This window comes from Merops nubicus, unplaced genomic scaffold (genome assembly GCF_000691845.1).
Source record: "Merops nubicus isolate BGI_N331 unplaced genomic scaffold, ASM69184v1 scaffold5915, whole genome shotgun sequence".
Classification (NCBI taxonomy): domain Eukaryota; kingdom Metazoa; phylum Chordata; class Aves; order Coraciiformes; family Meropidae; genus Merops; species Merops nubicus.
In genome coordinates this window covers 70,968-97,865 of record NW_008609144.1, presented here as the reverse complement: position 1 = coordinate 97,865, position 26,898 = coordinate 70,968, and the positions used below count along the sequence as shown (strand labels likewise).

At 37.9% G+C, this 26,898-nt stretch overlaps 1 protein-coding gene across 1 annotated transcript in view; it reads right to left on the bottom strand.

The window, feature by feature from the left end:
* SEMA3D (sema domain, immunoglobulin domain (Ig), short basic domain, secreted, (semaphorin) 3D) overlaps positions 1-26,898 on the bottom strand; it is a 95,852-nt gene that overhangs the window by 35,281 nt on the left and 33,673 nt on the right. The window contains exons 5-8 of the mRNA XM_008940513.1: positions 23,849-23,942; positions 20,389-20,517; positions 14,611-14,753; positions 229-343 (exon numbers count right to left, since the gene is read on the bottom strand). Coding sequence (XP_008938761.1) covers positions 229-343; positions 14,611-14,753; positions 20,389-20,517; positions 23,849-23,942 — 481 coding nt within the window. The remainder of the gene's footprint in view (positions 1-228; positions 344-14,610; positions 14,754-20,388; positions 20,518-23,848; positions 23,943-26,898) is intronic.

The following is a 26,898-nucleotide window of genomic DNA, read 5'->3' as shown; positions in this document are numbered from 1 at the left end:
TACAAAATCAGATTATCAATTTCAAGCTTTTGGAGTGAAAGGGGAAAAAAAAAAAATACTTCTCATCAGTCTAATTCCAGTTACAATCAGGGACTTCTGATAAAAATCAGAGATAGCACTGTTGGGAAGAGGAGTAAAATCAGAAGAAGACATAGTGGTTCCACAAACAAGAAAAACAATGAAGCAATACTGATATCAAAATGAACCATCAAAGATAAATCAACTTACGCAGCTCATCAAAATGTGTGTCTGCTCCTTCAGGACCAGGTATCGAACACACAAGCCTGGCTTTCAGAAAAGTGGTCCACTTGTTTATTAGGCTCCTTTGACCTCCCATATCATTCTAAGAAAAATAAAAGTTTTAAACATTAAAAAAATAAGAAGAGTTTTCACACATGATATTTGATGGTAGCACAGTATTGACTGTGCTTCTTCAGTCTGATTCCACAGTTTGATCTTATCATAACAACAAAATCTCTTTTTTTTGTTAGTTTTGGTTTTGATTTGGGTTTTTGGTGTTTTTCTGCTTTGTTGTTTTGTTTGCTTTTTTTTTTTTTTGGTTTGGGTTGGTTTTGTTTTGATGTTTGTTTGGTTTTTTTTTTTTCAAATCAGTGTTGGACAGCCTTTTGTAAGTAGCTCCAGTAGTCACTTCTCATCTCAGAGACTGCACAACTCAAATTTCCTAATTACATCCAAATCTGTTTGCAAAGTTCTCTCATCAGCTCTGCAGCTGGAATGCTGTGAAAACATATGTCTACATCATGTGATTTCTTATTCCCTGTGATGATAATTTTTGCAACTAGTTGTTCTTCAAGAATTCTTTACAAACCAAATAATAATAATACAGAATATCTTGGGTAGATTTCTCAAAAAATATAAACTATATTCACAAGCAGTTCTTGCAATGTAAATACTGCACTGTTTGTTTTGTGTACATAGTACAAAGAGATTCATTGCAGGGAAAACTAGTCATAATATTTTGATAATCATTGTAATGGAAATATCAGTCCATCCTCCACAAAAGGAATTTTTTTCTTTATTTTACTATGGGTTTCCAAGATACAAGCTACCTGTCCAAATTTCCTTTATTCACTGGAGAAAGAAAAAAATCTATAATGGGTAACTTGAAATTTCAGTTACCTTTCTGAAGGGTAGGTGTCCTACTGACTTGGAACAGTAGAGGGAAGTGGGGAGAGTGGATCTTAGAAGAAAGTTCTAAATTTTAAGAAGCTGGAACTAGGAGCTTACATAGGAATTTACCTCCTTCCATGGAGTACATGAAAAATCTATTGAATTACATTTATTTGTCCTCTTTAGCCCCAAATAATACATCTATTTAGGTTCCACAGTCCTATGTATGCCTCGTTTTTTTTCTTTTTTGTTCACACTGAAAACTGTCAGGGTAGTGATATTCCACCAAAAACGAAGAATTCAAACACTTTAGAGAACTGTTATCACCAACAGCAGCCTCCCAACTATAGGTTCTGAATTATCCTATGAAAGTACCTGCTTCTTTCAACTTATAAACTCTGAAGCTTAGGGGATCTGTGTTGCAAATTTTAGCACTATAAATTTGGTCATAAATATTCATCCCTTCTGGATTCATTAGGAGAAATCACTTTGTTAATTGGCTTTGCACTTTGAAGGTATAGAACCAGCCAGTAGGAAACACTGGATGGTGGAAATGATATAGTATTGCCATAGATTGTATTTGGCCCTTCAGGACTGTATTATAAATATTACAGGCATTCACAAAGTTGGCTTGAAGTGCTGAAATTCACTTCACAAGGAGTAATGCTTTGCTGGTAATGCACTCTAACCATTTCCCCTCTTCATGTACCTGCTACTTAAACAGGTTAGCTCAGTTGGAAATGATTCCTATTAATCTATGGCCTTTGGAACTCCTGTTCCTACAAGAATTGTTACCTCCTCTCTTGATTTCCTGAGGTCCCACCAAGCCTAAAGCTTTGTATCTAGCCAACAGATTCATTACAAAGGTGTCAATATTAGCAGGCTGAAGTCAATAGGTAAAGGAAGCTCTGCATGTGTGTTTTCTGTTCAAAGGCACAACAGATAAACTTTGTGGTGTAATTAAAACCAAACAATTACAAAGATGCAACAAAGAAACTTAAAAAGCAAGAAGCATTAAGCTTTTCCTTCCTCTGTCAATTCACATTAGTGAAGCAATTCTCACATTGCAGGGCTTCCACTTTGATTTCTGGTGGATGCAGTGCATCATCACAGGAGATAAGATCTCTAACCACCTGACTAGGATCAGAAAATGGGGAGGAAGCAAGATGTGATGTGGCTGGGATGGAAAAATCACCCTTGTCTAGCTCCTGTTCCTGTCATCGCAGGCACTCAACTTCTACAAGAGATGAGAAGATAAGTACTTGAGTTTTAGCACCCTTAAGTCATGACCCAACACAGCATTTTCACAAATGCTTATTTATTAATATATCAGCAGTTTCACTGAGTTCCTAAAGAGCAGTGTGAACCAAATACTGTGCTCAGAGGAAGCTGTCTTAGCAAGTGCTGTGTGCTTTAATGTGTAAGATTTAAGATGTATCTGTGTTTCCTCACTCTCAAGCCAGGACACCATGTTAACCATGCTACTTGAATTCAGGAATTTAGGAATTTAGGAGACATTAAAACAAATATTCACTAGGTGTGCCTTACTACCCAAATGTTGCAAATAGCACTGTACAGTTTATAAAGGAGCAAGGGGAATTCAACAACCAGTCAGTGCTCTATGACCTATCAAGTCCTTCTGAAGCCAGAGAGTGACAAATTTATGGTACAGAAATGGAAAGACTGAAAAGACTTTTCACTGACTTAGCCAGTTGCACATAAAATATGCTGACACATCCTCCAACATGCTTCTTCTTAGTGCCATGGCTGAAAGAAAAAAAATGTATATTTTGTGCTTTGAGGGTTTTTTTTGTTTGTTTGTTTGTTTGTTTGTTTGTTTGTTTTAAGATCAATATAGTGCTCTCCAATTCTTTATGTCACTTCTGAATAACTCAGTGTCTTTGCCTAATATGCACCCACGACTCACTGGCTGAAAAAGTGCAGGAAATTACAAAGGTTGTGCTGATTTTATCTACATGTAGAATTGGCTCAGCTCAGGCCAAGGAGGTTTACAAACTATTAGTAGTATAGGCATGTCTTTGCTCCTGGCCTCTCAGGTAGTAGCCATCCTTTTAAGCTCTGGAAGTCTTAATTTTTTGGAAGAAAGTGCACCCTTTCATTCCTAACACTTTTTTTTTGGTGCATATTAGGTCAGTGTTTGACATTTTGAGTTTTCAGATATTTGAGACAATATGATTATTCTCCTTTCTCTCAGACCATGTTGGTATGAACTCCTCTGAGAAGCTGGACAAAGGACATAGTAGCCCAAAATGTTTTTGAGAGTGGGTTGCTGCAGAAAGAAGACAGTCTCCTCTGTGGAAAAGATTTAGTAATATCAGCCTGCAATGAATCACTGACATTCTCAAATGCTGTGAACTGGGTGTAGAGCATGACATTAGTATAATAAGATGTAAAGGCTGAGTAGTCAGTTGATTAGAAAAAAATGGATGGAAGAGAGAAAATCACCAAAGCAAAGGCCAGTCAGTGCACAGGTGAACAGAAATAAGGATTCAGCACAAACTTACAGAATTCTAAGACCGCTGGACTAATTTACACCAAGTGAGGATCTGCCTCAACCCTGCTGGAACTGTGTGGTGAACTGCATGCACTCAAATGATTTCTGACAAGAGATACTGTACTGAAGACAAAAAATGCTGAACATTTCAGGGAGATGAGACAAGAAGACAAGATAAATTTAAATGCTGAGAGACAGGGAAGCCAGCATGAGCAAGCCTTTAATTTCAAAAATATGGCTAATCTACTTGTAACAGATGAGCAGCCATGAGTATCTGAAATCTTATCTCCCAAAATATCACTTCTAAGCACACTGGATTAGCGGTGTTTACTATAAACTTTGTTTCAAGACAGATGAAGGCACTTAGGATTGCATATTTCTTTTTGAATATAAATAAAGGTTTAATTAACACTTGCTTCTTTGTAATCTCACAAGCTGTAACAGATACTAACACTTCTGCCCGAAACATTTTCTTTTTAACAGAAAGAAGTGCCTGTAAAATCTTGGTTACTTATGTTTGCCCGAGTTAAAGAGTTAGATAACTGCCTACTTGAAATCAGGCAATTCAATCTGTCACATGTTGAGGAAATATTACCAAAAAATATCACAGAGATTTAAACACAGGAATTATCTAGATAAATGGGGAATTAATCTAATAAGATTTTAGTAAATCAGACAGAATTTTATTCTATAAAAAAAACCTAAAATTTTAACCCTTTCCAATGAGCTGGTTCTAAACCATATTTTTTTATACTGAGAAATCAGGTTTCTACAAACTACATTAGGAATGCAAATATCTGATGTACAACTTCAATGAGTGTAGGTAAGTGTATGGCTTCCTGACACTTCGGAAGAATGCTGTTTAAATGCCACAAGGAAAAATCTGTGAAGTAAATTAAGGTCACATCATATGCCTTTCTTGGGAGATATATATGGAAATTTCAGTTACCTGATCCACAATATATGTATAAGTGAAGCAAAACAACAGTTTTTTCAGACCCTCTAGTTAAAGGTAAGTTTGTCATTAAAACAAAAACCATCAGAAAAAATATTGCTCTATGAGCAAGTAATTTAAAACACAATGTATATTAAAGACTTTCTGTTCTGTTTTCTAGTCTGTTGTATCTTATATAAATGTATCTTCATTTAAAAGCACATATGTTAGTCCTGGTACCCAGAAGGCATGAAAACAGATGGCAACAAAGCTAAAGAACATCTGCATCTTTGGGGTATTAAATCTCTTATTTGTTTGTAAGTAACAGTGACAAATTGAACATTAGAACAAAAAGTGCAGTTTTCTGAAAATCAATCAACTTCAAAGATGTCAAACAGCGTGATTCATAAAACTTTAAAGACTGTATTTATCCTGAACAGCCTCTTAAATCAAAGGGGGAAAAAAAGAAAAGACAATAAGTGGAATTTCTAGAAGCAGGTTATTAATTAGAGCCAGTGGCAAGATGTGCAGAAGGATGTGCAAAGTGAATTCCTGGCCTGAATAAAAGGCAATGCTGGAGAACAGAGAGGAAAAGTGCTGAAAATGCAAAAGGCCCTGGAGCCCTTCCCTTGTGTGAAGCCTTCCTGTGTTACAAAGCCCCCAGGAATAAAATGGCATGCCCTACAGCAAAGCCTTACATGATGAAAAAAAATCCCTTCTAGCAGACCTTATAAATGGAGAAACAGACAAAAATCTTATTGCGACTTCTGTCTTTTATTTTAATTATTTCAATTTACTTTGTATGTTCTGGCCCTCCTCAACCCTGTTAGGTAGTGATCTAACAAAGGAAAGTAAAATTTCCTCCTTCAGGAACTCAGGTTCAGAATTTTTTGTGCAAACCATATGGAGGTCAGTTGAAAGACTTCTCCCATATTTTCAGCAGGCTATGGGTCAGATCCCAAAACATCAAGCAATACATGAAGTGTGACGAGAGAGAATAAAAATACACTTGCAATATAAACAGCAGAAAGGAGGCAAGTAATTTTAGATCTTTGACAGCTCTCCTATTGATACCTTGAGTAAACTTGGGAAAGTCAGTCCATCTCTGCGTCTGCAGCCCACATGCGATAGCAAAAGTGGTGACTGCTTATTAATTCTGCTTTTTATGTGACATTACAGGACCTTTCATGGGGAAAGTTCCTCATTATAAGATTTGATATTGCTTCATATAAGACATCACCAACCACTCTGGATGCTGCAGATACTGCTAGCAAATACCACTTCTCCTGCTTGAACTAGTTGACCAAAAAATGAGGATTTGAGTGGGACTCAGCTTCCTGTACAATATGCTTAGTCATAGTTATGTCTTTTATCAAGTATAGCCTGGCAGAACGATGCAATTCTTCAGTCTACAGACTGTGCCTTGCAAGGTCTCTACCACTGTGGTAACATTTGCATATAATTAGAGAACAGAACTAACGGTGCAAATACACACAGACCTCTGATAGGAACTGTGCAGAGTTGTGCATCACCTCCAAAAGTATGATCAGAAGTTCCTCTATATTTATGTGTCATGGACATCAAGCCTTCCCCTAGGCAAACCTGATTTCAGAGAATCCTCCTATGATCATTTTTCACATCTTTCTTGAGAGCTTGATACCATCACAACTTGAAATAGAAAACTCATAACCTAGAGTACAAATGTGCAAAACCCCAGACTGCTTTTTTGGTCCCTGACACTTGTTATTTCTGAACACTGTTCTGAAGTCACTGTCCATTGTTGTCCAGAAAATAATGCAGAGCTTGTCATGGCTCCCTACTTAATTTTCCTGACAAAAATCTGAGACAGAGCTGTCGTGTCAGGCACTAAGACTAAAGGGTCCTCATCATTAATGCACCATGTTTACTCATCTCATAAACTGTCACTGCTCTGGACTGGCTGGCTCCATTCCCTTAGTGTAAACCACACTGCTTGTTGCAAAAGGAATTGGAGAGGTTAAATAGCTTCTTCTACAGAAAAAGATTATAGGCTGTGGATCAAATTGTTCATTGAGCTCTGTGCACGTCCAAAGGTGATTGCACAACTAGCATCAAATATAGATCTCAAAACCAAAGCAAACAGAAAAGTTAAACATTTGTCTCAGTCCATGTCCTTGACTATCTAGACAGCAGGATTAGGCAAGAAGGGCACAGATACAATCATAAGCATGCAGAAACACCATGGCTAGTGTCAAGCCTGCTTTTGGCTTCCTTGGCTGAAATGAGTAAATGCTGGCAGGAATGAACCAGAGAAGCCTTTGGCATGAAACTAGAATGAAGCTCAAGTAGCTAAATGTATGGCAAGATGACCCAGTGTCATTGCAAAGCTGAGAGGAGACCTAAGGGTAAGGACGCCACTCTGAGCATTCAGATATTTCTAGGTATTAAGACACTGAGAAAGAGGGTCTTTATCACAACCGTAGGAAAAACTACAATATTGTAGGCCACATTTATGGTGGAAAAGCTCTCTGTCTGAACTATGAGTGAGAGAAACAAGGTTTTGGCTTTGGATTTCTGCTCCTTAAGTGGATTTGTTATTTCATTCAGAATTGCAATGTACTCATATTAAGCATGCATAACTGTTTAGATCACTATGAAAAATGTCAATTTTTATTTTGGAACATATTTAAACATCACACCCAGAGGTTTCTACTGAATTATCTTTGGATGTAATCCAAAATGGAAAATGTAACTATATAGCAAAGAAGAATTCTGGACTGTTACTAAGCATACCATGAAAAATTCAAAAGCCAGAAACTAACAGGCTCAGATAAAGACAGGGAGATGACAACACCAAGTTTGAATGTGGTTTGGGACAAGCAAAATAATATAATTATGCACCATTTTACCTTAGGGCCATTCAGCAATCCTGCTAAGATTATCTCCAACAGGTCTGCTAGTATTAAGAACATTCCCCAAAACTCTTAAAAGACCACCACATATTAGATGTACTGTACTATGTTTGTCACGCCCAGAAAGAAGGCCAACGGCATCCTGACTTGTATTAGAAATAGCATAGCCAGCAGGACTAGGGAAGTGGTTTTCCACCTGTACTCAGCATTGATGAGGCCACCCCTTGAGTATCATGTTCACTTTTGGCCAACTCAGTACAAGAAAGACATCTGGAGTGGATCCAGAGAAGGACAGTGAAGCTGGTGAAAGGCCTAGAGCACAAGTCTATATGGAGTATCTGAGGGAACTGGGGCTATTTAGTCTGGAGAAAAGGAGGCTCAAGAGAGACCTTATCACTCTCTACAACTAGCTGAAAGAAGTTTGTAAAGGGGTGTGTGCTGGTCTCTCCTTACAAGTAACAAGTGATTGGACAAGAGGAAATGGCCTCAAGTTGTACCAGCTGAGGGTTAGGTTGGTTATTAGGAATCAAGCACTGGAACAGGCTGCCCAGGGAGGCAGTTGAATCACCATCCCTGGACATGTTTAAAAGTCATGTAGATATGGTGCTTAGGGGCACGGTTTAACAGTGGACTTGGTAGTGTTGGGTTAATGGTTGGACTTGATGACCTTAAAAGTCTTTTCCAACCTAAACAATTCTATGATTCTATGATTAGCCTGTTCACTCCAACTTGATGTGAGCAAAGGATGATGGCTGAACTAATAAAATATGTTGAGGAATTCTCAGGAATTAAATTTAAGTTCTACATTCAATTTTGGGTATAATCTGTTAATGTTTTATTCCAATGTGGTTGATTTGCCTTTATCTGTCTCTCATCTAAACTTTCGTATATATTTAATATACATGTAAATTTATAATGTAAATACATAAAAAGGATATAAACAGACAGGAAAAACAAAAACAAACAAACAAAAACCCCACATAACAAAAAAAAGCACAAACAAACAAAAAAACACCACAACAACAAAGGTGAAAACCTTTAGGTTTTGAAATGTAGCATTCTTAACCTGGAACTTGGAATTCACCTTGCTTCAAGTTCTCCATAACTTGTTGTTTCTGAACAAATAGGCCTGAATTTGACATTCAGAATTTCGCATTCTTAAATTGGAATGCCTTGAATTTCACATTCCAGGGACACAGTAGAGCAAAGCTCCTTTTATATTCAGTGGAAAATATGTCCTTTAAAGAGTGATTTGGGTTGAAGGTGGAAAGAGCCTTCTTCTAAAAAATAAACATCTTCCTTTATTGATTGAAGTGAATGCTTGCTAATTACTTTCCTCATCTGGATACATACCAGCACCTAAAGTGACAGTACTGACAAATACGGGTTGAGAGCTAGAAAAGCATGAGACCAAAAACAAAGGTAGGTCAACAACTTAGAGAGTCTTTTAGAATTTAACATCCTGAAACATCTGCATTTACCACGATGTACTCAATCAACAATAGCAAAGACTGAAGTGTCAGCTATGGTATATTTTCATATTAAATGCACTGATAGGAAAAAAATCAGGAAACTAGTTTTATCACATCAGAAAATTTCCAAAAACACAAAATTATTACTTGCTACTCTTATGGATACTTGAACATCTGAATCAAAGCACTCTGAAGTTAGGGACTTTGGATTAGACATAGGAACTCCAATCCAATTAACTCTACAGAATTCCCACTTCTCAGCCAGTGCATTACTGACAGTGTCTTCTGCAATGGGTCTCTCTGGCAACTAGGATAATTTCCAGAGTTTGCTTCAGAGATCATGCAGCTGAATTTTCATAATCCAGTTTTTAAAGCTCTGTCTTGACACTACAATTTCATTTTAATTTTCCCTGAGGCTCAGTAAAATTCAGTCACACCTCTTTATATATAAGCATAACTTAAATATTTTTGCCTCATCTGCAAATAATGATTTCCTTTGTCAAAAAAACACCAATTACATTGTTGAAACACACCCATGAGGGACAAAAACATACAAAGCTTCCTATACTCACACCTGAACCCTTGCCAATAAGGAAAGTTGGACCAAAAGACCTGACAAAGCCTGATGTTGTGTCTCTTAATTCATCACAGTTAGAGGCAGACAATATATGGAACTGGCCTGTCTCCAACACATCAGCTCTTAAAATGAAATCATCTTGATGAGTATCTGTTTTTCTACATAAACAGAAAACTTTCAAATGGTATATAATATTCAAATATCAAATTTGGAAGCTCATGAGGAGCTGGTTGCTGAAAGACCCGCTGTTGCAAAGATGCTCAACAGACAAATGACAGCTGAAGTTTTTTCTAGGGATGACATTTTCAAAGTAATTTTAATCATTATCATTGAGTAATAAAAAAAAAAAATAGACCCCTTCCCACCCCACCCCCCAAAAAGACAAACAAAGAAACAAACAAGCCAACAAACAAAAAAGCCCAAACCAACCCATTACACATGGTTAGCACTGTGGATAGGTAAAATTATGGTGACAAAGTGTGTAACCTGTAATGCGCAGTAAGTTAAATCTCGTCTGGAATGAGTTGCCTCCAGAACTGGAAGCAGGATAGCTGCACGAGCATGGCTCTGAGCCCAGACTAATTAGCCCTGCTGAGAACATGTTAACATGGCTATTTTGCTTCCGGGACCCAAGCTAATAGGGCTGAACGGTAAAGCATTATGCTATGTGGGTAAGTTAAATCGTTTTGGAGATAGATCAATTATCTGCACAGTGATGCATTACACAACACGGAAAGAAAAGAATGTTAATAACCCAGTTATCCCTAGTCACAGTAAAGGCATGGCTAGACCACTTCCAGGAGAAGAAAAACACCTCCTAACTTTTACACACAAGCAGCCCCATGGCAGAGCCCACCGGAGAGCCCGGCCTGAGCTGCGGAGGAACAACTCCCTCCTGCCGTCCCGGGAGTACAAATTGCCTTAAAGCACCAGACGGGAGGCAGGGTCATAGCCTTGAACTCTGCCCATGTTCATGGCTTTGGAAATAAATCACATTACCCAAAGGTGGAATGCTGGGTGTGTCCTGGGCTCTCGACTCAGGAGCTCTTAAAATGATTACATTCCAGTGTGTTTAGAAAGTAAAGTTTAACCAAGAGGGTTGTGCCTAACTGCTATATACTCATCCCCAGGTACAGCATGGTATATGTGAGGGTGAAATGCTGTACAAAAAAATAAAACCAAAACCACAAAGAGCTCACTTGTTCCCACTGGAACAAAGGCTGCTTCTGGGTACTGAAAACTTTGGGAAATAGGGGAAAGCATCAGGGTCTCAAGCCTGATCTCTTGGCAGTCGAGGTTTTGGAAATTGGTCTCTGAGACTGCATGCCGTAACTTTTGCAATACATCACCAAAACTGTTAAAGAGAAGCTTGTAATACAGCAAATGCAAACCACTGTAATAATAAACAGGATTTTCACATTGCAATAGAAAGACTACTGCTTTTGGCTAATTTCCATTCCATTCCAACAGAATTAAGTTGTAGATATGAAAAAAAAAAATTTTTCTGTAGAGAAAATAAACAAAAACCCCACAAGTTTTCTCCCTCTTGAAAACTTTTACTATCTATACTTCTATAAATCAGGACTTTCATTTCTCACTTGATTTGAGTGGGGAAATAGGAGGGAAACCTAGCCCTTTTCTAGGGCTGTATTTGTGCTTATGTGAGCTTGTCCTTAATTAGAATTAGAATTTGAATTCTGTGATCATTTTGTGGCAAATGTGTATACAGAAACGGAACTGGCTTTGTACTCCACTGCACAGGGCACAGTGTATGGATCCTGCAATTTTTTTTTTTTCAAAATCTGGCTCAGTGTGTAATGACTGTGTCATGTCTTTATAGTGTGGGCTTGAAGACAGTGTAACTGTAAACGCATATGCCTCTGTTTCCAGAAAAAGAAATATGTGAGTCCATGCTCTTAAGAAGTCAAGGTTTATATGATCATGTCATAGACATATATATACCTGTATGTGGTTTAAAAATCAAATAAGCATTGCTGGTCAATCTTTAATAGCAATTTTTCTTTTTACTTAAGAACTTACTTGAAAAGAAAGCAAATAATCCAACAGGTCACACTTCATGTAAGTAGGAACATACCAGAAGTAGTATTAGGTATTACAGATAGGCAAATGATACTTTGCCTTCCTCAAACCAAAAATAGGAAATGCCATTTGCCATGATAAATTACACAGCTGGTTCTGAAAGTGACTGTTGAAAGCACTTCCTCCCAATTCATACTGATATCCCCTAGTGATACACAGAATGCAGATGACGTAAATCTAAATTAGTGCTATTTAGTGCTACAGTGGCTGACATTACAACTCATGCTTTAAGGCAGTAAGTATGGTCTTATGAACAGGACAAGTGACAGCTGTTTGACTCTGGCTGAAGAGCTGCCAGAAAGAGTATTGTAATCTTCTGGGTCTGAAAGTAGCTGGGAAAAGGGAATGCTTTCCAAAGATTTCCCTAAGGGGAAGGACCAGTGAGAGACCATATTGTTGAGGCATTGAAAATTAGCCAAAGAATAGCATTGACTAACCTCCTCATTAAAAACAAAGCCTATTCTAATTTCAGCATGTGTCTCTGGCATTAATGTACAGGAGCCCAAAGGCACAGTGAGGTAGAGAGCAATTGAGTTCTAGTAGAAAAAAAAATGTGTTTACACCAAGTTAATGATTTCAGAAGTTCTTGGGCTCCTCCCATTCACTGTTACTCTGCCTGCGAGGGAGAGAAGGCAAAACCTTAACTTTGTGCAGCACAGGTCATATCAGTGAGACAGTGCAAATAGCAATTGTCATGTTATCATCTGTTCCAACCAAAGACACTGATCCCATAACAGAGAGGAATAAACACAGCAGACGTTTCATAGCAGAGCACAGATCCAGAGGACCTTAGTCCATAAACAGAGGAGTCTATCTGCATATTTTAATTTATATTAAATACCCATAATAATTATATTTTCATTATGATAATTTGCGTTGCAATTTTTTTTTTATTTGCAAGTAATCAAGACAAAGATACAAAAATCCAGGAGTCTGAATTTTCAAGAGAATTCTACATCCGTTGGGAAGTACTCAGTAAATAACAGAAGCAGTGCAAAACTAACATTAATAATAGTCACTTTACTTATCAGTTTCCATTGTTTTGTTTGCCTATTAAAAATAAAATTCAAGATATTTTTTCCCAATGACATGATTACTTTACAAATTCAGTCTCATTTGAGGTACAATTGCACATAGTCATTAGGATTTCCTTATAATACTTTTGCTTTTATTATGATATCTTATCTCCTTTTTTCTCTAGGTGAAGGATGCTGGAGATCTCCAGCTAATATATCTTAGTTTACTACAATCTCTCATGTGCCATGGCTTGAAAATGTTGTCTGCCAATTTCTCCTAATGCATTAAGTGCTCTCTCATAATCAGCAAATGCCACATCTAGCAGCAAATCATATATGTTTGTGTTTCCATTCTGCCATTAATCACAGTGCTGTGAAATACCCAACTAAAGATTATCCATTCTGTCATCTGGCTAAAAACCTACTAGAGAACTGATTTATGAATGAGTTTTTTTTGTTTTCTTAACATTTGAGGTTAAAGACAGAAGTGTGAAAAGGCTGCAGTCCCTGAAACCTCAGTTGGAGTTAACAGTTGGCTGGACTGCAGAGCACTTGTAGTTTTATACTTTCATACACATGTTCACTTCATTTTTCAGTGTGTCCATTAGTTGGATGGATCTTCTGCTAGACACATCTTATTACAAATCACAAACTCTTTTCTTTTTAACTAATTTTCAAGATTCTTAAGAAGACAATTTTCACTACCAGCAGGGTCACATTGCTCGGAAAATTTAAGCAAATAAAAGCTTCTGAACATATATCACAGAAATGTGCCTACTTGTGTGATTGCTGTGATGGTGTTGCTGATATCTAGTTCATCACATGATAAACATTTGCTTAAAACTTGCATTTACTAATAAGGAGACAACTTTAAACATTCATTTTCCTGACTCTCACCAGTGATTCCTGGATACCTGGATTTAGTGAACACCTAAGAACAGGATGAGAGCACTTGTACTGACTGTTTCTCTTCCTACAGTATTATGGGATAATGGAGTGGATAGAAAGTATGTCTGACAAAGAAATCAACAGACCCTCTGCTGTAGTGGGAAGAAGACCTTGGCAAAACCAGATGGCTGTTAAACACAAAACTTTACACTGACTGTTGTCTTTGTATGCAGAAATTGGTTTATTTTCTCATTACCATTTGAGGAAACTTCTGCCCTTGACAGAGATAATTCCTCAAAAGGAGTGCAGCTCGTGAAAACCTGAGTCTGCACTGTGAATACTTCAGGAGCAGAAATCTTTCAGAAGGGGTAAAACCAAGCATAATGAAAGAGAAAGTGAAGGAAGTAATCTTTTAAAAGAGATGAGGCACCAACCAAATGAAACTTTTACACTAGAGCAGATCCAGGGCCAGGGTCCTCTTGGTCAACAGGTCAAGGACTGCTCTTCTTCCCAGGGGAGGAAATCTCCAGGCAGTTGTGGGGGTAGTTCAGAAACTATACACATTTTTAGCCTTCCCTCACCCCAACTGATTATCAGGAATGTGTAGAAAGAAATGACTGACCCCAGCTCTCGGTAATGCCCAGGGATGATGTACTGAGCTAGGCTGAAGGGATGGGTTTGTATATCCTGCTATTCATTGGGCACTCTCCACAAAACCCTAAGTATCTTGCCATTGTGTACACTTCAACAAGTCAATCCTCACTGAAAGCTTGTGAAGCAAAGCAGGTCACTGTTGCATATCTGAAGGTCAATACATTAGAATCCAGACACGGGATTATAATTTATAAGCATTGTAGCTTTCTAGAAAGTGGTACACAGCCAGTATCAAGTCTATTTTTCAGACAGGTAAATTTCAGATGGCACAAGTAACATACATGCAAAAAAACCTACTTGGGTAACAACATTATTTTGTTCTGACTTGGAGAAATTAGATTTCTCATGGAAATGAATCAAATGTGGGTTTTGTTTTTTTTTTTTGTTCATTTTTGTTTTTTTTTAAGTAAAATATAAGAACAGACTCCTCACCTTGCAAACTCTCCCAACTCTGGAAAGTATTGTCTTGTCAGACGTGCCACTGTCTTGTGATATTTCTCGGAAAAAGAAGTAGATTTTGTCATCATCTGGGTTATAGGTGTCCGGGATGGGAAAAGTTCCAATGAATTTTGCTCCTAGAAGTTCCAAAAAAGAAGTTTTTTTAAAAAAATCTGAAGAAGAGTAAATATTAATTAAATTAGCTAATTAATATTCATTTAATTACATATTGCAGCAGTTATGAGTACAGAAATATACTACTGTTTACTAGAGATAGCTTGCAAAGCAGTTGGAAGAACCTTTATTAGTCCATGGGATTAAAAGATCAATATAATTGACAACATTCCCAAGTTCAAAGTTTCCTACACCTGTGCTATACCAATCTTACTGACCATATCTACCAAATCTAATAAAGTGCCATGGCAGGATTCTCAAGGTAGCACACCAAACTCCACAACTGACTGATCAGTCTTAAGGACACACTTTGTTGTCCATGAAAACACATTAGCTGTATCAACATAATGGTTTGTTTGGGTTATTTAAATCTGCTTTTTCAAAGAAATGCTACAACAAGCCTTGTGATGACATGCTGAGCCATTATATTACTTCTGCACTCTTCCAAAGAAAGCTTTGGTGTCTCTGCCTGCATCTTACAGGAATGCTTATTGGGCCAATAATTTAATACATGTCCTTCACTGTCTTCCTCAACTCCCTCAATGAATTCTAGTCCTACTCTTACATTCTCACCAGTTGTGGGTTTTTGTTTTGGGTTTGGGTTGCTTTTTTCTTTAAATTTTACACCAACATTAATGAAACTAATTCCAGGAGTCCCTGTGTGCAGCAGAGCAGGCAACAACACTATCTTGCACAAGTGAACCAAGTACTTGGGGGAGTGATTTTTAAGACATTCCCCAATGTGCTACAACAGATCAGCTCTTCTGAGAGCAGTTGGGTCAATGACAATCTTCTTTAAACAGAAGTGGCTATACAAATACGGTGCAAAGAGACCCTTGACTCTAAAATACATTCTTTCAGCCATAAAATACACAGTCTTTGTTCCCCATAAGCAGGCAGGCTGCAGTAGAAAGCAATAAGGAGGATGGAGTAAGATGGTAGAGCAAACAGAGCACACTGGTGATAATGTGGGGAACACTATTATCAGCTTTTAATGTATCTTTATGCCTTTCTCCTTTTAATAACAATTGTTCCTTTTTATTAGCCTTCAGGAATTTTCACCATAAGCTCTACAGTACACACAGAACAAAAAAAGGGTCCTTGACTCAAAAGTTCAGTCAAAGGCTTGAGACAAAACGGAATATGTTTAAGTGCTGAATGTGCACCTTTGTGACAGATGACTAAATTTATGGGACAAAATAGCCACAGTGCTGCTTCAATTTTAAAGCTCTCTGACACTAGAGAATGGTGTCAGCAGAAAAATGAAATGATGCAGGCATCAAGCTCTATAAATTTAAGTTAGGTTTTCAAAATGAGCCTAAAGAAAATATTCAATTAATTCTCAGGGCCTGTAAGGCTACTTTGAAGATTAGATCTCTAAGCGTGAATAAATACATAAATACACTTCCAGTATGGTTTCTTAACTATGCAGTTAGCTAAATAGCTATTTAATAGAAAAAACTGTGCAATACTTCCATAGCATGCTTTTGAATTTCAAATAGATTTTTTTTAATCCACGCTCACAGAACAAAACCCTGAAGATATGATTTTTTAAAATTAAATTTCATTGCTTTATTTGGCAAGCCAAATGCAAAAACAAATGTCTCAATACCAATTCCTGGAACAGATTTAGAAGAATCTCTAACAAATTAAAGGAACACAAATATTTAACGATTTTAAATCGCAATTGAAAACACTGAAGTTGAAAGTTAAATCAAAAAAAAAAATACACTGTAAAAGATATGAAGACAAAGAGACTGCAAATATTTTAATGAAATAGATCATGATCTGAAAAGCACATTATGTTCTGCAAGCAAGAGCTCTGTCTCATCTTTTGTAATCCATCCATACAACAGAAAAAAAGTGCATTTAAACCAACTGTGAGTTAAGTTTTTGGATTCTTTGTATGGGAAACCAATTATATGATGATGACTTTGAACCACTGTTTGTTTTCCTATACACATAGTTTCCCCCTAATTGCTTCAATAGAAGTTTTTCCCACTTATTAATTCCATGGCTTAATGTATGTAACAAAATGAGGGATTAAAGGCACCATGAGCTCTGACAACAGATGGTACAATAAATTCAGGTGTTGCTCATGCCTTTTTAAATGTGTTCTTGTTACCTAGTGGGAAAAAATTTTACACCTAGTCCCTCACTGCTGGGATCACTGGAGTGATCTTGTTGCATGCCTCAGTAAGACCTACAAAGAAGAGTAATTAGACTCAGAAAAAGAGAACAGCAAATGAATCACAGATCCCAGAACATGAGAAATGAAAAAGCAACCCAAGACAGTGGGAGGCAGCAGCTCTTTGTAGTTGAGCTGCCAGAAATGCATGGCATGATAAAATGCAAAGGACAGTGCTCACCTCATTTACCTTTAAACATCTAGAAGTCAAGGTCCTAACCTATATTCATCCAGGTCCCCTCTTGGGGAGGCACACAAGAAGGAAAGTGATAATGAATAATCCTATTTTAAGATGGATTCCTACAATAGGTGGGGTGAGTCACCCTCTGGAAATGTCATCTCTCTCTCTGTAAATTACAGACAGAGACTAGCGAAACGACTGACCTCAGACAGGATGCTAACTTACTCCTTTTAGAGCTAAGTGAGATGAATCCCATCCAAAGTTCACAGGACATAAAGAAGTCATTGCCTGCAAGCCTTTGCCCTGGCAAAGATGACTAAATTACAATTAAAAAAAAAAAAAAAAAAAAAGTAATTCAGGGAAGTAAGTACTCATTCCAACTATGGCTTTAGCTTCTAAGGGAGGGAGGAATGTGCAGCTGTCTAGTGCATGTATGCAGGGCTCAGATATCCCATATCAGATATGGGATGCCCTCCCCTGCTCACTGGGCTGGAGCAGAGCAGACTGGGTTCCAGTGGGCAGCTTTGCCATGCAGAGCGGTGCCACCAGCCTCGTCCCCAGCCAGGCTGTGGGTGAGGCAGCTCTGGTCAGCAGCTGTGGGAGCACCTGATTCTTTGGCTCTGCAGGAAAAGAGCTGAAGTCTGAGCAGCATCCCTTCTGTCTTCAGTGACACTGCATGCAGGAGTATGAGCCTGTGTGAGCGTGAGTCATGGGAAAGATTAGCTGCCTTCCTCCCTTTCTCCTTTGTGGAGCTGCTATTCAGTCACTGAGATTAAGACATGTCTTAATTAGTCAAGATACAGATGCCCTGCAAGGAACTGGAAGCTATCCTACGCATTTTTCCCCTATGCTTTGTCTTTCCCTCCCTTCCCTCAGGAAAGGATAACCCTGTTTCCAGAAACAGAGTAAGACTAAATGTTAAAAATATTACAGTGCATTATAGCAAACTTCCTCAGCCCTCTGGAAAAAAGCAACTTATACATCTTAAGCTTATCCTAAGTAAAATACGAGTCATGCCTGGAAATAATTTATTTCTAATTGTACAATTACTCAAGTATGTACAACTTTTCCTGGAGGTCTAACACATGCTTGGTAAAATGGGTGGTAGATTTAGGGAGGAGGGAATTTAGATGAGATGGGAGCTTTAAACCTGAAATCAAGTAAATATTTTCTTTATACCAACATTGGCTGAAAGCACAAATGTAGGTAATTGGTAACAGTACACAATAAACCAGAAATATATCGACTACCCTAAGGCTTATTGCAGAAATGATCCCATCATTTAGACTTGCACTCAAAATTTTCTCCAACCTTAAAAGGTCTGTTTAAAAATATTAAAAGCACCTAGTTTATATCTATGCCTCTTTGTATAACACTGCATGGATTGTGTATGTAAGTCTTAGACAGGGCATGGCTGTAGTTTTTTACATGGCTGGAAACAAGGTAAACTTGAAGATTATATGGGGTCTTCAGTGTTTATATAGTGTGGAGTAATTTTCATGTCTCAGTCTAGCACACTAAAGCTGTTTTTCAAACCCAGACATATTAATATATTATTCTTCTTAGAAAACTTTCACAAATACAGATGTTTCAAGTGAAAACAGAATAATCATGAATCAACCTAAAAGAAAGAAGAAAGGCAGACACCCCCCACCTAGCCCCCAAACTAAAACATATAAGCAGTTCTCAAATTTTTAGTTTATTCTGTGTTCCTATACTGTTTCCTTGACTCCATAAAGAAATGTTTAGAACTGGATATTTAAGTTCTAAGCTATTTCGGGCTGGGAAATGAACCCTGTAATGCTCATCAAGGTGTATCTATACTAATGATAAGAACAGATGCTCCTCAGAACCAAGCTGCAGTAAATCATCTTTTTAGGATATTATACCATCCCTTAGGAAAATGGCTGCTCCATCCATTTTTCCGTGCTGAGCATAAGCAGCTTACCAGTGACAAAAATGGATATTCAGCTGTACAGTTAGTTACAGTCAGAGGGCTGCCTGCTGGAAGGACCCATCCTGGTCCATATCGCTTGCAGCCCATTTCTAGTCTACACTACTCAAGAGTTTTGTAGAAATGAGAGACCAGGGATAGGACAGGTGGGACAGGAAACGTTTTTGAGTAAATGAGATGAAAGTGGGACAGGTCAGCAGAGTAAGATGTGACATTTTTCTATCTGTCTGAAGGACTTTTCTTATTTGGAAAGGCAAATGACGTCAAGTGGCTTCTCCTTTCCTCCTCATTCCACAGCAGAAATCCTGAGGTAATGAAGTTACAGAAATGTAAGGCAACAGTTTAGAAGAAAGGAGAAAAGGAGCACGAAAAAAAATACTAATAGAAAAGAACATTTCCTCTTGTTGACATCTCAAAGAGTTAAGAGGCAAAATTATCTCTTTCAGAAGTTGTCTGCTGGGAAGACAACCTAACCCTGTGGTCAGCAGGCCCCGGCTTTACAATGCACCCACAAGAGTTACACAGGCATCCTGAATCAGAGCCAGTGTTGCCACATCTTTAAAGACAGTTGATGGCTAAAAGGGGGATGCTTTAATTGAGCAGGGTTAGCTTGTGAGTGAAGTTTTCCATGTTACTCTGTGTGTGGTTTGAGACTGGCTGGGTGTAAATGCAGCCAGTTTTTTCGAGGGTTTACTAACTCAGAATGTTTTTTAACGGGCAAGAAAAAGCAGTGTTTTGCTTGGGAAGCTATTTTAGGGTGCCCTTAGTGGTTTTAAAATTATCCTCACAGCAACAAAAGGTATTTTTCCCCGTCAGAGAAGGAAAAGGAAAAAAAGAAAAGACCTCCTACCTAAAAACGTGGAATTTCTAGTCTGTCATTTCAACATGCTGTAGGGAACAGTTTTTAAGAAGTGAACGGAAAAAAGGGTTTAAAAAAAAAAATTATTCCAACAAGACTGGAAATAGAAGCATTTAAGCCATGATATTATTCCAGTTACAGGACTATATACAGATGTACAGATCAAAGACGGAAAGAATGATTAGGTCTTATGGTCCCGCTCTTTCCTTAATTAGCATTTTCACCTCTGTGACTTTTCTCAAGTGCATTTTTGTTCCACTGAGCTTTTTTTAAAAAAAGCCTACGTAATCGAAAAATAGCATGATATAATGTCTATATTTATTGTTACTGGACATATATCTATAAAAGAAAGGGGCTATTAACTTCAGAGAGGCAGGAACAATGCAAATGACAACAGTATATGTTTGGGATCTTACCAGTAAGCCAGTAATGTTCAGAAATGTCAGTTCTGATGTAATGGTGGTCGTGAGAAGGGCCCAGAGAACGTGTTAGAGCAGTGTCTTTGCCAAGGAAATCAGAAGCTGTTCCAGCATAAAGATACCCATCTGCAAATTAAAAAGAAACAGGGTTTCTACAGCTGTGAGGTAAACAAAATTAAAACTGTGTTTTGCTGGGTGAACAACACCTGTGTGCAATTCACCTATGAACTAATTTAATATTTAAAAGTGCTATTGGCTTGTATTTTAATAGGATTTTGGATTCAGTGAAGTTACTTTAATTTAAATGAGATTAATATTTATAATTATATGCCTGAGAAGTAAAGGAGTCCAAGTATAATTTCAGGTCTTCTAGGCACCCAGAAATATAAATTCCTCAGGCTTTACTGGGTGCTGTGCTCTTAAGGGTGTAAAAGTGGTTTGATCTGAGCATCCTGCCCTGATAGCACTGACCATGGACCTGGAGGTCGTGGTGAGGACACAACCAGATAGTCGTGTCCATTCAAGCAAGCTCTTGTGTTCCAGGCTTGCCACAGCCCCAGTGGCTTTGTTGCTCCTGGCCTTAAGCTAGTAAGCATAATGGATGCTCCAGTACAGGAGCTTTGCAGCTTGGCCCTTTCCTGCTGTAGGGATCTCAGCCCAGTATTTCATTCACAAAGAGGAATTTCGGCACTACAGGAGCTCTTCTCAAACATGTAGCATGTTAATGGATACAGAACCAAATCATGATCATTTTTATATAGCAAGTGGTCCTAATAAAATAGATGTCTTGTTTAAGGCAGACAGAATTTATCTCACAAAGAAACTGTATCTATAATACAGTAGAGTGTGTTTGTTGCAATTGCAGTTACTATTTAGTCATCTGCCACCTTTGTTGGCAATGTAAAGCTTCAAAACCTTAAGAATTGCACAATATTTTCTGTTTTCCTTGAGATCTCAGTACTTTTCTAAAAAGAAGCAAAGAAACAATACCATGGTGAAAAAATTTTTACCACATACTGTATTTTACAATTCTCTTTTTTTTTTTTTTTTTTTTTCTCCTGCAAAATAACAAGATAACTTTATTGGTTGCAGTATTTTGGTTTTTGTTTAATGATTTGCAATAATAAATCCCTGGAGTCTGTAAAAAGAAAAAAAGGTTCAGGTTTATAAATAATAATCATGTAAAAAGCTGTATGATACATAAAATCCCCTTCCAGGAGTTCCTTCTCCAGGTTTTCTGATATTCTGGGTGGAAACATTTCACAAGATCTTTTAAAGAGAAATCCTTTGTTGAGAGTGAATGCAAAATAAATACCATTCAACATAGATGTTTGTGTTTTCGTTTGCAAAAGATGTAAATGCACTTAAAAAAAAAAAAAAAAGATCAAGGGGGTAAAAAAAAAAAAAAAAAACACCACCAAACCAAAATACCCACAATCCACAAGTACTTTATCTGACAAAAAAAGATCTATCAGGTTTCTTTCATCTCATTATTATTGTTACTTACGTATTGTTTCCATGACAGTATTGGAAAGCCCATCTTTCAGACGGCATGTCGCCTTTGTAAAGCAACAATAGTGCATTCTGAAAGGCATTTGTCATAATGAGGAATGGGCAGGGTAATTGGTGTTTGCTAACTGACAGACACTCAGTGATCGATAAATCTGAAGGGCTAACAGAAATTCTCCATCCTCGCTTAGGCTTTGCTGACAAGGCATTTTCAGCACTTCTCTTGGCTTTTGGTATCTCTTTTTCCAAGTTCCAGTCACGTCCAAAACAGCATTGGTGAGTGTTAATTTGTAATAGAAGATGGCTGACGAGTAGGAGATTTTTTGTCAGAAAAACTAGCTTTTCAAATTTATCGGTGGAATTTAACTGGGGTAAAATTCTGTGTAGAATTCAGAGAGAGATGATGCATTTCCACAAAGGCTGAAAATTACACAGCTTTATTAATCTATATATATGAATAGAATTATAATTAAATATTATTTATCTCATATAGATAACTGATTTCAAAGTGCTTTCTGAAGGATATCAGTAATCTTTATCACCATTTAGCACATAAATAAAACTAGGTAGAGAGAAGTGATGTGCCAAAGTTTACCTCCCTCATCAGTGGCAGAGGCTGAACTGCACCCCGGTGCAGTATCTTATCCATGAGCTCTACTCCTCTCCTAGCACTTTTGGGAATAAAGCAATCATTTAAAGATTGGTCAAGAACACATTCTCTGGTCAGGTCTGTAACATTTCACAATGTTCCTTATACATTATTTTGAAGCACTTGACACCAGGCACAGTCAGAGAAGAGATACTAGACTACTCTGACCATTAATTTTATTTAGCTTGAAAATTCTTATGTACCAAAGTTCATGTTTTAGTTAGCTATAACATGGCAGCTTCTTTATTTCTCAAGATTTAATACAGCAGTCAAAGCACTAGAGTGCTACTGAAATTAGCCAACACTATAATAAATCATGGAGTTTTATTCCATTTAAAAAAAAAAAAAAACAAACAAAACCAGGTTTTTTTTTAAAAAAAAGTTAATGTTTCTAGAATGCCTTTTTAAAAATAGACTTCATGGTCATTAAACAGTACTAGGGGTCCCTGAGAAGAATAAGTACTGGCTTTAATCTATTGTTTTTAATAAAGGAAGTCCTGCCCCATCTGTTGGGTCAGAATCACAAATCATCTATCTTATTATCTGAGAATAAAGACTGAACATTAGTCATATTCTTTTTATAACACAGAGTGACCGATACTTCAAAGCACTGTCACCACTGCTCTTTGGCTGTAAATGAAAACGTCATGGTGCTTCACTCTTATCTTGTATTCATATGCTTGACGGACAAGTTAAATGAAAATTGTCCAAAGCTATGAACCAAACCATGACAAAAGTAGCTCTTATAGTGATTTGAAATCCAGAGGTCAAGCTGACATTCCTCGGCACCAAATGTCAGACCACACAGCGCTGCGATGCACGCAGCAGGCAGATTGCACTATCTTCTTCCTAGGCTTCCAGCTTCAGAAGTGGCTACTCGAGCAATAGAAACCTCAAAAATGTATTTATGGAAATAGTGGATGTCAGCAGACTTCAAAGGGCAGAACATATTGATAATTGCAGAAAGGGGCCCAGAAGCGCTTCAAACATTGTCTGTCCAAGTGGTTTTTTTGTTGTCTTCTTAAAGGAGAGATGACTGGGTGAGGATGAAATTGCTTTCCTGCTCAACTGGCAGAGGCTTCAGAGCCACTCAGATGTCTCTGTGCTGCTGCATTTCCAGCTCTTTGGCATCTGCAGACTGAAGGCTCCTTCAGCTCCAAGAGCACAAACCAGCATAAGAAACACGACTAATACCAGAGGAGCTCCAATGACAGCATCTGCTGACCCTCTGATCCCAGATTTTGTGTCTCGAAGCCGTCACACATCAGAGAGGAGCGCCTGGCTCTGATGGTTTCTTACCTGCCATCACTGAGGCAAAAGGCTGTTGAGGATCGAAAGGGCATTTCAACCTGCCAGACTCCAAGTTCTGAGTATCCAGCCGGAATACTGTTTCCTGAGAATAAACACATATTCATTACCCTGGTGTGGCTGCAGAGAAAAACTAACTTAGACAAACTGTTCTCTCAACATACGAAGTGAAGGTGTGTTAGATCACACAGCTGTAATCTCAGCATTGATGTTTATAGGCCATGTCTCTGTTTTATATCTGGAATTTTTTTTACTCATTGTTTTAACTTATCCATTTCACTCTATAGTGACAAACAAATCTTAAAAAAAAAAATATTTTCAGAAAAAAAAAAGATGCATTGTTCATATCTACTCAAATTAAAAGCTGGATTGTACTTAAAAGGCACTGGCTTCTATTTGAGAAAGTGCTGATAGACTGTGTTGCAACAGGAGACCCAGAAGGGATTCTGGCTGACTCTTAAATTTCTCCAGGGACTGCTGAATAATGTTTGCAGCAGACACAGTTCAGCCCATTTTAAATGAAAGCAGCATATGCTCTCTCTTGTTATTTTTAACATGGCTAATGATACAAGAGATATCAGAATAGATCCTCTCTTGTAGTTCCCAAATACAGTGTCATTAATTCCTGGGTTATAGAAAAGGGGCACAGAGGAAGACAAAGAAAAAAAAAAAAATTAAAATTATTCCTGATGTTTCCAGTGGCCAATTAACAACTCAATTGTTGTAAGCATCAATTTGAAGTTTTACTATAGCTTTGTATTGTCAACAAGGATCTTTTTACTTGTTCCTTTCATTAGTTTTCTAAAAGCATGATTAACCTGAAACCCATACTGAGTCCTTCTGAAGGCAATTTGATTGTTTAGAGGAGTAAAGTTAAGTCTTTACTGGTATAGAGACTTGATTTTCAGAATTTTACTACTATTACAGAAGGGACATTCCCTAGAGAAGTGCTGTTAACATACTCTCCTACCTACAGTGATATTTAAAATCCCACCAGTGTTCAGGAATCAAATCATTGTGGGTTTAATGTCTATTGTAGAGACATAACTTTTGAAGCCACTTTAAAAAAAAAATCAAAACACCGCTATGATTTAAACAGTTACTTTAAAAAGGGCAAAGTGACTTTGTTTCTATACCTCTGCCTTGCAAGAGGACTAAAGAGTACAAATGACAGTTAAATATGTCCAAAGATGGCCACATAGAATCAGACTTCATAACACATTAATTCAGATCATCCTTAATGTATATCTTTAATGTATAATCATCAGATTATAAATGACCAAGCCTTTCTATCTCATTAAGGTGTCTCCTAAACTCTCTACATCCAGATGACAAAAGCCCAGGATATTGAATAGTTAACCCCCTTAAAAGAAAAGGAAAATCAATTCCAATCTGTGAACATAAATTCCATTTCCCCTAGCAATACTAGCTGATACAAAGTACAATTAAATAATCAAATAACAACCCTTGTTATCTTCACAACATGTGGAATATCAGCTGAACTGAATTTTCAGGTTACAGAGCACACCAACGATAAAACTAAACTAAAAATGAAACTTTTTTTTTTCCTGACAAGGCTATGTTAGTGTTTCATTCTCCTTTCCTCTGAGATGTGCTGTCTTGAGCTGCTCAGAGGACCTTTGCCATATCACGTGCAAAGAGGCTGGCTGCAAGTCCAGCAGTGCTCCAGGGACCGAGGGCTCTATAGATCAACACCAAATATTTCAGACATCACCCAGACAAATGAACAGACACTACCAGGCATTCACACAGGATTAACCTCCTGCTTTCACTTCGGACAAAGCTTTCAAAGAAAAGAGCATCCCTTGGAGAGCTGTGGCTAACGGCACCAACTAGGCCAAGCTTCTTCTTCACCGGCCAAGAGAAGTTTTGGCAGTGATTTCAGCAATAGAATGACTGGGACTTTAATCCCCTTTAATTGTGTGATCCCGTCGGGGATTTGTACTGCTTCAAAAGCAGTGTTTGCTGTGGTTTTGAGTCACCTGATCAGCACTGTTTTCCTTTCTGTTTTCACAGCGCTTACACTGGCCAGCAGACCACTGGGTAGATCCACCAACAGCTTTCAAAGGTCAGCAGAGCACTGCCTGGTTTCACAACTTCTGTGAGGCTATCTCAGGCCCTGGCTCTCCCAAGCATCCCACAGCTTCCTGTGGAGGTTGCTAATTACCAAAAATCCATTATCCATTGTTATAGCACTGAGATTAAAAAAAGAAAAAAAAAAAAAAAAGAAAAAAAAAAAGACTAAAAGAACAGATCTGCAATAAAAGCACTTTGAATTATCACGTAGGACTCCTGGCTTCAGTTTCTACTGCAAGGACACATTTTCAGCTGCCTGTCAAATTAACATCAATGAGTCTCTCCTCAGCACCCTCTTGCCTTGTCACGTTTATCTGGAAAGGCAGTGCAAGGACAGTGGCTGTAGGGTGTCTGGGGTCCAAGAAGGAAAGGGAAAATATGCCTGATGCCATTCAATGCTGTTAATTCAGTAGGAGGCTGTAGAAGAGACGCACCATCACAAGAGGCTTGAGTAGTGCTGAACACTGAGCAATCAGGAGGAATGCAGGAGAGGCAGAACTGGGAGACAGTAAGGGGATTAAGAAATACAATACCAGGATTCTTCTTTAATTTCCTCTCGTAAGGTAATTGGCCACATCTAACTGAGACAGACCCCTTGTCTAGACTGGCTGCCAGATAGAACAATCAGACCAAATCCATAATTTCATAATGTCTGATGAAAATAACCTTCACAAATGAACTAGCTGAAGATGCAACGGTAGAGTGAATCTTGCATCTTGCTTATGACCCAGAGGTAAACCAGAGCCTTACTTATACTCTTGCTGGGAGCTGTTCTGTAGAGTTCCATCTGTGGATTTGATCATTCAGGCTAAGGAATCAGCATGATTCAAGGGATCTAAAATTTCAGTTGCTTCAAGTAGAATATTTAAAATAGCGAACCAAAGAAGCCTAAAAAATTATTTCACTGCAAGCCCAAATATGGAGCATGTATCAAACAATACCAG